Raw genomic sequence first — 13,028 nt, forward strand, 5'->3', positions numbered from 1 at the left:
CCAACCTTTGGCCATGCTACCTTCTGGCCGAGCTCGTTGTCGCACAAAGCCTTTCAAGGTTTTCATGAAGCGCTCCAAGAAGAACATCCATCGCGTATGGACATGTCTAGCAATCTCCACTTCATCCACAAGATGCACAAGAAGGTGGATTTGCATGCTGGTGTGCAGGTATTTCTCAAAGAGATAGACCGTCTCCACTGCTCCCCGCCTTGCGGATTCAATAGAGGACGTCTTAATCTCCTTCTGTGAGATCCATTGCACCAAAGTTGACAACTTGTAAATAGCCCGGCGAATTTCTGGAGTAAGACATCCTGCGATCGTGATCGGTAGTACAAACTGCCACAAATAAGAAAGCATTATGAATAATGGCCACATTCCAAATAGCAAAATACCCACGCTAATTACAATCCATTCGTAGTATAAACCTGACATATCTTATGCCAATCATGGGATTTTAGCCCTGATAATTGGTCGTCTTTAGAAAATGTGGACCTGAGAGAACGCATCATACCCGTTGGAGCGCGGATAGACTTGATTACTTGCTTCACAATGCGCTCTTCTTTAGTGGACAAAACCCAAGGAGCGCGAGGAAGCTGCATGCGACCATCAGCACTCGACTGTGGCCAAAGCGCCTCCATCTTACCTACCTCCTTAAAATCGATTCGTTCCCCTATAGTGTCTCTCTTTCCTGTGATGTGATCCCATAACAAGCTGCCCACATTCTTGAAAATATGCATGGAATCCAACAAGTGGTTGACCTATAAGTGGGTTCAATATGGCAACTCGTAGAAAACTGAGAACCGCTGCATTTCATTTGGATGTGATTCCGCGTGGACCATTTTCAGCTCATACTAGCTTGCGGCGTTCATACGTGTTGGAGCTCGTCCAAGGAAACCCTTCCCTGAGTTCATGATCCTCCGGCAAGAAAGCAACGTGTCCTTGATATACCATCTTCTTCATGGTTCGTGACCTTCGGGAGTCTAACTGTGGCCCGCACAATGGACATGCATGATAACCTGAGATAACCAGACCTATTCCAACACCATGACCTAGTGAATACTTGATTGAATGAGATAAAATATAGATATTACCAGCGAGAACGGAGGCCTACTCACCTGAGCACTCTCCCAATCCCGGAAAGTCATGCATCGTCCACATGAGAATGGCTCGAATATTGACTGATCGTCGACCATCGTGCCTGCTCATATCTTGCACAGTGACCCCCTCCTCCCATAAAATCTTAAGCTCATTGACTAATGGACGAAGATACACGTCCATATTTTTTACTTTGTAGTGGCGTGGGACGAGCAAGCTAAGGATGAGATGTCCTTTCTTCATAGAAAGCCGTGGAGGGATGTTGTAGTTGACAAGGACTATAGGCCACACACTATAAGAAGTTGAGCGCAGACCGAATGGGTTCACGCCATCCATTGCGAGACCGAGCCGAAGATTCCTTGGCTCTCGCGCAAAGCCTGGGAAGGTAGAGTCAATGTGGCTCCATGCGCGCGAATCTGCTGATATTCGTTGAACTCCATCTGTGGACCTATTCTGCACATGTCACGTTGTCAAGCTCGCCATGCTAGACGTACAAAACATGTGGCTTATGCGAGGGATGAGCGAAAAGTGTCTGAGAACTTTTTGAGGGATGGTTTGCCCTTGCAAGTCCTGTCGATACCTGTGAGCACCACACTTTGGACTTGTCTCCATAGTCTCATATTCTCCTCGAAACAGACAGCAATCGTTGATACATGCATGGATGTTATTGTAGTCCATGCCAAGCTTTCGTAAAACATGTCGTGCATCATCACGAGACTCAGGCATGGTATTTGCAGGTGGTAATATATGATATTTCAATAACCTGAAAAAAATCATAAAACACCTTGAAAAAGCACAAATGTTTGTAATAATAGTGTCGAAAAAAAATCAATGAAGCGTATGTACAAGGTACCTGAACAACTCGGTCACACTCGTATCGCTCCATCCGTATTTTTCTTGCACACTTAAGAGTGCAAGTGGTGTCTTCAGCCGAGATACTCGGCACCCATCATATAATGGTATGGATGCTTCCTCTCTAAGCGGATCAGAAGTCTTGACATCCATGGAAATCAATGCATCAATCATTGCCTCCATCTCAGGCTCCAAGATTGTAGGTAGGTCTGGAAGGTTGCCTGTCTCCTCTGGCATTGACGGTATAGATTGGCCTTGCGAGTGGTGGATTGGCTCCTGCACTCCATCCATCGCACGCCCACGAACTCTTCTAATTGGCCGCAAAGGGTGCACTCCCCCTTGGGACGAGACATCACCTCCCTAGATAGAAAATTTGCCAGCAAGACCCAATCTTATTGTATATGGTATTCAATTAGCTTGCGAGTACAATGCATGATTGATATTAACTTCAAATTACCGTTTACTGAAAATCCGCAATCACCTGATCAATGATCTCAAATTGAAACTCGCCAAATCGTCGTACGTGTTCTATAGACAATCGGCGTTTTCGTCTAATTGCCAACTTGCATTGAGAGCAAGGACATGGGACACGCTGATTAAGATACGCCTCACGATCTTGAACAACAGGACCTTCTTCATTTTCCATCTTGTCTATGTTACAACAAACAATTTAATGACTTGTAATACAATTTGGAAAAATGAGGCTCAAATGGATAGCTTTATGGAGATGTATGTCAAGTTGCAAGTTGACCATAAGCTCTTGCTTGAGAGGTCTTAGCCTCTGCAAGAGGTTGAGAAGCAAATTTTGTAAAACATTGAGGTTGATATTGATGCATCCATGGTGTTGAAATCTAAACTTCAAGATATAAGAAATGCTTTACTGATTGATGTAAAAAATGCATGGGACATAGTAGTTGAGAGATTTATTGATGTTGTATCTCGACCATATACCATGCTCAAGGATTTGTTTGTCCCGGTAGATAATTATTCATTATTGTAGAAAAAAAATGCATTGGTTCATAAGGTTCATGAGTTAGAGACTAAATGTTTGGACTTGACTAAAAGATTGGATAATGCCTTAGATGCTAAAAGGAAAAGTGATGAATATGTTAGCTCATCATTGCAACAAAAAGATTGGTGACAAGGATGCTATGATTAATGAAGTTCTTCACGAGGTGAATATAGAGTTGAAGGGGATGGAACACGATTCTTCTTTGGGATTTAGTGGTGATCAGTCAATTGTTGAGGTGTCTTCTTGTATGGCCATTATACCTTATATACCTAGCTACAGTCTCTAGGTTATGTACTTTGAGTATCTTATCCACGCTCTACTAGGATAACTTATACAACTACACTAAAGGGATTTGAGTATAAGTAATCCTAGTCAACAAAATACAACTTTGTCAACAAATCCTAGTTGTATAAGTAATCCTAGGTGCCATTGATGAATATCACTTTCCACTTTGTTTCATTATAGTTCTTTCTTAGTCTCATTTTGTTGACAATTAGGATTACTTATTCATCATAGTCTCTTTCTTAGTCTATTGAGGCCATAAAATAAACTAAAGAAAATAATCATCAATTAAAGAGAAATACAATAGGGAACATTCATACTCATCCCTCAAATGTTACATATGTATCATAATATGCATTAATCATGCATGTGTGTGTGTGTGTGTGTGTGTGTGTGTGTGTGTGTGCGTGCATGTGCGTGTACGTGTGCATGTGAGAAGTAATATCATGAAGTAGCGATATGTGTCAGCGTACACCCTAGTTATGGGATATCAAGATGTCAAGTAAATTCTATATGCTTATGCACACTTACCCATATATTCATATATTCTTTCTAGCACAACATCAACATTGATGGTATAGAAAATTTATGAGTATCATTGAGGATCTCTTAGTCTAATAATAAACCAATCTCAACAAAAAGCATCTTAGTAATGTGGTTTTTTTGTCCTAGGTCCATGTATAAAAATTAATGCCATCTATGAAATTTATCAACTTTTATTGTAATGATTGGAAGACATAAAATGTAACAATGTAATACAAGGTTACCATGTCAAAGACAATATCAAATAGTAAAAATGTTTGTGCCTGTGTGGGGGGGTGTGTGTGTGTACCATAGTTATAAAATTTGTTTCAATCAATTATACTCATAGTCATAACCTTTGAAGAAAATATCCTATGCTCAATTTAAGGGATTCTTCTTCTATGGCAACACTTTTGGGTTCATTTTGATGAAGTACCATAATGACCATTAGCTAGGGGATCATTTTCTTTTAGTCCTTCCGTTGACTAGTTGACATGATTACTAATTTGTTATGCCTATAAAGTTAATACAAAAACAAGGAATTATGCATATCACAATTAGATCCCCTACTTGGACATTATGAAGGATATGACCAATTTTAAGCCATCTTAAAGAGTCACCAATGTACGTGGCCCATGGTAAAGCACATTGCATACCATTATCGATAAGTCCATTATCGTGCATCTTAAATCTCCTAATTAGACTTTATAAAGTGTATGACCAATTTTTAGCCCTCTTAAGAAGTTGTTGATGTAATGGTACCCATAAAAAAAGTAAAGTGCATACCATTACCATAATCATGGATATGTTATCGTTCCAATATATACACACATAGGTGGACTACATCTTGAGTAGACAAAAGCTATCCATTTGAGTAGACATACATCTCCATAAAGCTATCCATTTGAGTATACATCTCTTTCTCTTTCTCTCCCTCTCTCATTTCCTCCCCTCAGAGAATGCACTCTCCCTCCCTCTCCCTCTCCCTCCCTCTACCTCTCCCTCTCCCTCTCCCTCTCATTTCCAAAAGCAAAAGGGAGAGGGAGAGGGAGAATGCACTCTCCCTCCCTCTACCTCTCCCTCTCCCTCTCCCTCTCACAATATATTCTAACACTCCAAAAGCAAAAGGGAGAGGGAGAGATAGAATGCACTCTCCCTCCCTCTCCCTCTCCCTCTCCCCCTCCCCCTCTTTCTCTTTCTCTTTCTCTTTCTCTCCCTCTCTCTTTCTCTTTCTCTCCCTCTCTCTCCCTCTCCCTCTCCCTCTCTTTCTCTCTCATTTCCTCTCCTAAACAAGCAAAAGAGAAAGTGATTTAAACCCTAAACAAGCAAAAGAAAGAGAGAGGGAGACTCACCGATGAGATATGGTGACTGTGGGGCGGCTTTTCTTCGCAATGAAGGCTCCTCCTCTCCTTCGCGAACAATGGCGGTGGCGGCAGGGGCAAGCTTTCTTCCTCTCCCTCTCTCACGACGATCGCTCTCTCTCTCACTCTCGCTCTCAAAACACAAAACGCAAAAACACGAAATAAACCCACGCTCGGTTTCAGCCTGTTTTTTTTCCCTGTGGAGCATCGCTATTGACGTGGTACCCGCGTCGCTACCTGCTGTCGCTATAGGCTTAAATCCTTGTAGTGACACATGTCATTATTATGGTAAGACTTGGCACACGGCCAGTGAATGTTTCCACAGGAAAAGAGCACAACATGTGTGGAACAGTACAAAAATATGCCTCCAATATAGTGGAAAAACCTTGTTCTATTTCTTTTAAATTTTTTGCTTTGTGCATTGAATTCAACTTGCATAGAGTCCTATAGGTAAAGCTAATTGACTTGATTAGTATGTGTGGGGATGAACCTAGAGCCAACATCAATCAACTTGAACATTTTTGACATTGTGATAAAAGGAATCATCAACATTAGATGGCCCTTATTTGATAGTAAGACTAATAGACTTGTACAATTTTGATTATAATCATCGATATCATGTACTTGTAATGTAGCATTTTTGGCTTCTCGAGCATAGCTTGCTCCCATTGACATCAACGTTTCAAATTCTATATTAACATCATAGAATAAAAGAGTTAATTCTACACATGCTTGATCTATAGGCATTAAGAATTTATTAAGTCTAATGCAAGCCTCCTTACAACTCAACAAAATGTGTAGAAGTTTTGACACACATGCTCCTAACTCAAATGAAATAGCAACATCATGATTATTTTCTAAATTAATATTTCACCACATATAGCATCCAATTTTTGCCTTAGCAAAAGTTTTTACTAAATTTTGTTTAACATTGGATCATTGGTTTACCATTACAAAGTTTCATAGTGTTTGTTACATTGTATAAAGGATTAATTGTGTTTACTAGTCATATACACTATCCATTTTCTTAATACATATACATCTATCTTCAATTAATTATAGTTCATGAGGGAGATTGTATGTGTCTAATTATGTATCTTCTTTCCATATCATAGTAGATCACTTATTGAATTTAATTATTGGGTTGTTTCTTTAAATTTTAGCTTTTGGTTGGAGGGCAAGCCTAGCTGGATGAATCTTGATCAATCACCTCTTGCAACTAAGTTCAGATACAATGTGACACTATGTCACTACCCTTTCCATTCCACTACCTTTTATCTATGCACGTGTCATTCCTTCACCCTAAGCAATTGAACCTTGCTTAGATTAGTCTTCAACCCTTTCTTAATGTGCTAGATTCTTATTGTAAGGTGCCAAGATCCTCCATACGGGTGAGGTAGTATGATTGAGCCATCTCCAAAAATCGAACTCGAACTCGAACTCGGTCAGAACGTGCACACACATGGATGGCATAAACCAGCTGACCCGTGAGGTAGGTGGAGTCTTTGCCATATTTCTGTCCATTTAGACTATTTCACCTTATGTGACTCTTTCACACCCAGCCTTTGCCTTTGCCTTATTTTGGCAGGCCCTTGTGATTCCTTCACACCAAGCCTTTGGCTTATTTTGGCAGGTCCTTGTGATTACATATCTTGTCTCTCTCGTGGCAAACCGGAAGGTAAGGGCTATCCAAGCGGTCCGTACGATAGAAGTAAAACGAGTAGCTGGAGGTGGGTTGATGTACATGCGACAGAGAATGGACACAAGCGGAGTCCTTAATGGCGGCTTGAGGATAAGAAAAGCATTGATGCAAGAGGAGGCTCTGAGGAGTGAAGACACAGAATTGATGCGAGAGGAGATGATGATGCTTGAAGCCAGGAAACTCCATGGACATTGCAAGAGGAGGGGAGGAAGCTGTTTGATGATGCAGCGAGGAAAGATAACTTTATACAGAGGGATAATTCAAAGCGATAAGGGGCTAACATTGAGGCCAGGGGGGCAACATCTCTAGTGGAGGATGAGAGCCGATGATGCTGGTCAAGTGCACATAACAAAACCTGCTGTGGAATTGCAGGTAAGTCCCTGTAGCTCACCTACATATTGACATCTGTAGACTTCTTTGTTGTCTCAATATTGTAGTGATCAACATTAGTGTTGGTGCTTCCTCGATCCAGCATGGCTCTTGTCGAGGTTCAACACCGCCGTGTGCTGTTTGTGTGGAGTTTTTCTTGCAGTAAAAGGATACAGTGTCAGACTTTAGCTTGATTTTGGCCTCAGATATTTGCACATATGTGTAGTAAGGGCTCAGCTGTAAACCAAACCAAGTTCTGCTAAGCTAGCCTGTATTTTGCCTTTGGACTCTTGTATTTTTCTGCAGACTACAGAGTGCTTTATGCAAGTTCTCATTGCTCCATTGGCAAGATTGTTGGGTATTTAGTCTCAGGCAAGAAATGTGCATTCTTTTAATGGTTTGACAATATTACAGGCTGGCTTGAGTTTAGGTGTATTACCTTGCTGTAGGTCAATGGCTTATTATAGCATTGTAAAGTGAGGTGCATGATGGGAACAGGATGCTATGAGAGATGTGGTGATTATATTGCTGTCGTAGTGATTGCTAGTTCTTTATTTGATTATTTGATGAAGGATTATCATGCGATTGTTAGCAGTGAGACATATGACAGCACATGCAAGCAGACATGTTTTGGATCAATATTCAGGTAGATAACTCATCCTTGATGGTACCCAGTATCAGTTTGTGAGAGCATATCCGGAAGTAATTGCGATACATAACAAGGTTTTGAATTTGTTTTCTGGAGTACATACAATCACAGCTAGATTGAGTAATCAATTATACATGTAGGCAAAACTATCTTACAGCAGGCCTCCAAGTGAAAGCTTCATCATCCATCATTACACCGCATTCTGGATATGGATGCTTTACAGAGAATGTGAGGAAACTAAGGCCCGCCAATGATGCTTGTTCCTCCTCTGAAACAAGATTGCAGGTAAACATCTTTGTCGTTGTAATGAAGGAAAAAGCCGTCAAAATGGAAAATGGCACATATGCTGACCAAGCTATTCATCATGGGAGCTTATGGAAAGAGGCAGTGGTCAATCTGGGTCAAAGCAATGGAAAGAGAGAAAACGGTGTAACTCATGAAAGATAACTCTTTGTGCAGCTGGCAGATTGAGACATGGTTGCTGTCATACATCTGCGGTCTCTCACCTTAGTTGCTTCATTCAGGAGTGGGATTGCATATGCATACACTAGATTATGCCAGATCTATCTCAATGCTCTACCTTCAAATCATATACCAGATTGCATGTGTAAGCAGAAATTCACTCCTGATATAACTATATGGAGAGAATTGTTGATAATCCTGATTAGGGAAAAGAAAAGTGGTCTTTTTGTTGGATGGCTATGTATGTTGTCGATGTTGTGGCCATTTACAATGCAGTCATCATCTATAGAAGTAGGTGTTGTGACATTGGGAAATTGCAAACATAATGAAAGCATGATCGATAGTTGGACTAACCACCAATGCCACAAATGCCATCTCCATACATCACATTGGAAGTGCACTTTCCTGTACATACTCACTGCTCAGTGTTCTCCTTGGCTTAGAGTCAAGTTTGAGGTGCATATCGTATTGACTGCTATGAGAGAGAACATGCATAAGAGGAGAAGGTTGGGATGTAGCATCAGCATGCGAAATGGTTGTTATGGGCATGCTGTGTCTTCTTTGAGGTGGAGTCATGATACCTTCTGCCTCTTGAGGATCTACTGATGCTGTAGGCAAAGGCAATGCATTCACCAGGGACCTTGCTGTAGGTGGGCGGGTTACCTTTCTCATTTGTGTAGTCTGTTGATGATCTAAGCCTCTGTGCCCACTACCAGTTGTCCCTCCGATTGCATGCTTAGAGTTGAAGGCAGCTATGGCATCATCCACTGGACGACGAGATGCCTCTCTTTGCTTTTGTTCTTCCTCCTCCTCTTGCTGAATTTTCAATAACAACCCAATATCCAGTGATCCCATTCTATACAAGCCTCCTGAGTTGCCTAAGCCTCCTGATCCTCCTAAAGGATTACCAATCCCGCCTGTGCTTAACACTCCTGTTAATGTTGATCTTTGCATGCTTACATCTGCACTTCCACCCCTTAACTTCCTTCCTGAAAGTGCAGTTCTGGTGTTTGGAGCCTTTGGTCCATCACCATGCTTGAGGCCCAGACCCCCCAACACCTGAGCTCTGTTTGCAACGATCTTCTGCTGCTCAGTTGCTGACATGCCAGGCATCACATTCCTCTGTATGATCCCTATTCCCATCCCTCCAGGGTCTCTGCTAATTGTCCTTAGGAGACCACTATTTTCTCCAAACTCTGGGCCTTTTGCAATTGTAGTGGTACTGCTGCCTTGCCTTGCCTCTTCCCTCCCCATTCCCGCTGAACCCATATCTCCATAACTGTGGATGGCTTTTTTCGGTGGGCCTGGTTGGGCTGACACACCACTTAGCCGCTTCAAAGTGAGCTTGTACTTCTGCAAACCATCCAGAAAGGTCAGTCCTTTTCTTATATTAACTAAGAATGCCATTGCTGATCTCTTTATGTTTTGTTTAAGAGACATTTCTTAAACAAAGAAGTTACTTTCATGTCCTTGGAATTGTGGTGACACAGCACTGACTCATATTCAACATGGACAGACACTGCCTTTATGGAGATAGGGAGTTGCATTTAATACCCGTAAATGGCTTGCAACATGCTCTTTTGTGAGACCCGGAGTGTCCATTATCTCTAAGATTCTTCTTGGAGAAGCTTCTGTCATTTGAATATTCACAAAATAAAATGCTGTAGAGCTTGCATATGAGAGATTCTTTTTGTGTCTATGACTATCAAGTAAATAATCTATTTGTTCAATGTAAAGTTTAGGTGGGCTTACTGTTTACTCCTAGCTCATTGACAGCCATCACAAACTTTTCGTGCAATGGTGCAGACCAGTGAACTTGATTCTTCTTTGTTGTGTTTATATCTTCTTCCGTTAGATCATTGGTGTAGGTGTTATGCAACTCTTCTTTTCCAGAGGTTTTGATTCCATCCTCTTGCATATCATTCCCTTTTCCCGAGAGTACATCGTCCAAGTCCCCTACTTCCAGTGAGCCAGTCTTGATTACTCTGCTTCTCCTCCTTGCTACATGCTGCCAAATTGTCTTCAATTCCTCCATTCTGATGGGCTTGATAAGGTAGTCACAAGCACCATGAGTAATACCTTTCATGACTACACTAGTTTCACCATTTGCAGACATCACTACATTGTAGAGGAAAGCCAGATGTTAGTTAACTCAAGAGATTGAAAAATTTTCAGTTTTTATTAGTTTTGATGAGAGCTTTTAAGGGCATTTGGCAGCTAAAGTACAATACCATTGAGCTACCTACCTTCTTCTCTGTTTTAGTCATTAAACAGTTCCCAACAAGATCAAAAGGAGGATAGATCCTTAAAAAGTGAAGGATTCCGGTAGTAAGCTCATTTCAGAGATAACATATACGTTAGAAATAGTAATTATAGAAAACCAGGTTGGAAATTTTATTTGCTGGTGAATAATATAATCAGATTTTACTTACTGATTACAGGTATATCCAGTTCAAGGCCAACAATTTCCAGTAACTTGAAACCATCAGCATCTGGCATGTAGACATCACTCATGACAAGATCGAAGCAGTCCTTGTTTTCTCTCAATAACTCCAATGCTGCAGCTACACGTGTGCATGTTGTAACTGCAATGGGTAACTTGCATTAGCATATGTCCTTAGGCAGCGATCAGGTCAGCAGCATATATATCAAATTCCATCATAGTCTCTCTAGATCCTTTCAGCACAAGTAACAGGAAACCTGAAGGAATAGCAGATCAGATTCGCATCTATGTGCTGAAAGGGATAGCTTTGTAGTCAGGACTTGAGTCGTGCTCATGAAGTTATGGGCTCATGTAGCCCAGGATAGGAACAGCTATGTTCCTATGGTAGTGTCTGCCTCGTTGTGTTTCTGATTACGGTTGCACTGCTTCCTAGCCCATGGCTGTGTGCACTGCAAGCCACTCTAAGGATTGTATCCTGTGCTGTCCTGCCTGAGGATTGAGAATGTGGTGTATGTGAGCAGAAGGCCCCAGGCTGCTGCTTAAAAAGCTGCCTGTGCAAATCTGTGCACAGATCAATCAGATGCGTATGGATTGAAGTTGGAACTTCAGCCCAAAAACACAGTGGAGCCAAGGATTGATACTGAGCAGAGGAGTAAATATAAACATCGAGCTAATCATGAACACGATTGCTGTTCTAGACAATCTACAGCTAAGCATTAGCATCTAGGCAAGCTGATAATTAAGTTAAAAAATAAGGAAATAATCATAAATGTGGCAAGATGTTAAAGCTCATAATTCCCTGTGATTATGACAAACCAGAGCTAAGCGTTAACACTGAATTCGAAGCTGACAAATTGATAATGCTTTTGACAATTTAAAGCTAAGCATTGATGCTCACTCAAAGCTAAAAATTATTAGAATCTAAAGATAAGCATTGACATTCAATCAAAGCTGACAATTGATTTGACCTGGATTAGCTATTTACATTCGATCAAACCTAATAATTGCTGATGATCCGTCGACGCATGGGGTCAAAGCTGACAGTTGAGTTAACATTTGGGGAAAAGATGCATATGATAAAATGGAGTGGAAACACAGAGTCATGTATTGCACCTCTGTATTGGCACCGTTGAAGCATGCGTTGCAAGACCATGAGGGCTAGGGGATCGTCATCGACTGCAAGCACATGCATTCCAACAGGGGGGGCAGCCATTGATATTGAGAGGAGGGACAATCACGAACTGGGTGATCTCACAGGGGTCAGGAGACGGGAGCAGGGCTAATTCGGGGCAAGAAAATCGCCAATGAAGATAATCATTATCAAATTGGGTGATTTTCACAAGGGGCAGGGGATGGGGGCAGGGCTTATTGGGGCAAGAAAACCTTTAATGAAGATAATCATTATCAAATTGGGTGATTTTCACAAGGGGCAGGGGAGGGGGGGCAGGGCTAAACTGGGGCAAGCAAACCAAGGAAGATAATCATTATCAGCAACATCATGACGATCATCAACAGATGCAGGGGAGGGCTGAGACGGGGGAAGGGGGTGATGGTGGTCATCCTGTGTGGTTTGATGAGAGGGGAATTAGGTGAGTGATGGTGTGGGAGACAGCTGGGAGACGTCACATGCTGGTTAGGAGAGATCGGGGGGCAGGAGTGACGAAGGTTGGTCCATGAAACGATATCCAGGATGACGATGCAGAAGCTTACCACCCGCTCCTCGTGTTTTTTCTCAATCATGTGGGGGTGCCATTTGAGAGAGAGAGAGAGGGAGAGAGTCCTGTGCCCAAATATACTCGGACCAAAAGTTCATTTCCAACACCCATATCAATAAAGGGGAGAGAGAGAGAGAGAGAGAGAGAGAGAGAGAGAGAGAGAGAGAGAGAGCGAGATAGCCAAAATCGTACTTTGCAATATAGCGTTGATTCTTGCATGTATAAGCGTTGAAAATACACTTCCTAAGTTATTCTCACATCCAATGTCCGACCTTTCATGTCTTTATTATGTAAGCTTAGGCCCGGTTCAGACAATGGCGGACGGATGCACGCTTTATTATGTAAGCTTAGGCCCGGACGGATGCACGCTTTTTTTGCACTGTATGTGAATATATCTAACAACTGGCCATAAGTACCACAAGTTCTTGCTTGGATTGTTGGTTTATGTGGCTAGATAGAGCCCGCACGATCTTGGCAGGGGTTCAAATCTCATGGCTTCTTTTTATTCGGAAAAGGTAATGGGCCTTGTCCGGTACATTAAGGTCGGACATGTATATCTACGTG

At 41.8% G+C, this 13,028-nt stretch overlaps 2 protein-coding genes across 3 annotated transcripts; one reads left to right on the forward strand and one right to left on the reverse strand.

Annotated features, from left to right (window-relative positions):
- The first annotated feature begins 6,499 nt into the window (after positions 1-6,499).
- Positions 6,500-8,436, forward strand: LOC148012630 (uncharacterized). 2 transcript variants are annotated; one of them, XM_087669083.1, is made up of 5 exons: positions 6,500-6,616; positions 6,758-7,198; positions 7,299-7,841; positions 7,985-8,129; positions 8,304-8,436. In XM_087669083.1, the coding sequence occupies exons 3-5, from the start codon at positions 7,681-7,683 to the stop codon at positions 8,313-8,315; spliced, it is 318 nt and encodes a 105-aa protein (XP_087525209.1). In that variant the 5' UTR covers positions 6,500-6,616; positions 6,758-7,198; positions 7,299-7,680; the 3' UTR covers positions 8,316-8,436. The 2 variants fall into 2 exon arrangements, with proteins under 2 accessions (XP_087525209.1, XP_087525207.1); XM_087669081.1 differs by lacking the exon at positions 8,304-8,436 and having other exon boundaries at positions 6,509-6,616; positions 7,985-8,291.
- A 254-nt stretch (positions 8,437-8,690) lies between these two features.
- On the reverse strand, positions 8,691-12,779 carry LOC148012631 (uncharacterized). Its single transcript, XM_087669080.1, has 5 exons — positions 11,863-12,779; positions 10,739-10,891; positions 10,059-10,424; positions 9,861-9,937; positions 8,691-9,659 (listed from the first exon to the last, which is right to left on the reverse strand). The coding sequence occupies exons 1-5, from the start codon at positions 11,960-11,962 to the stop codon at positions 8,691-8,693; spliced, it is 1,665 nt and encodes a 554-aa protein (XP_087525206.1). The 5' UTR covers positions 11,963-12,779.
- Positions 12,780-13,028: the final 249 nt, after the last annotated feature.

The sequence above is a fragment of the Lygodium microphyllum genome, chromosome 27 (genome assembly GCF_053477565.2).
Source record: "Lygodium microphyllum isolate KBCC chromosome 27, Lygodium_microphyllum_v1.1.10, whole genome shotgun sequence".
Taxonomy (NCBI): domain Eukaryota; kingdom Viridiplantae; phylum Streptophyta; class Polypodiopsida; order Schizaeales; family Lygodiaceae; genus Lygodium; species Lygodium microphyllum.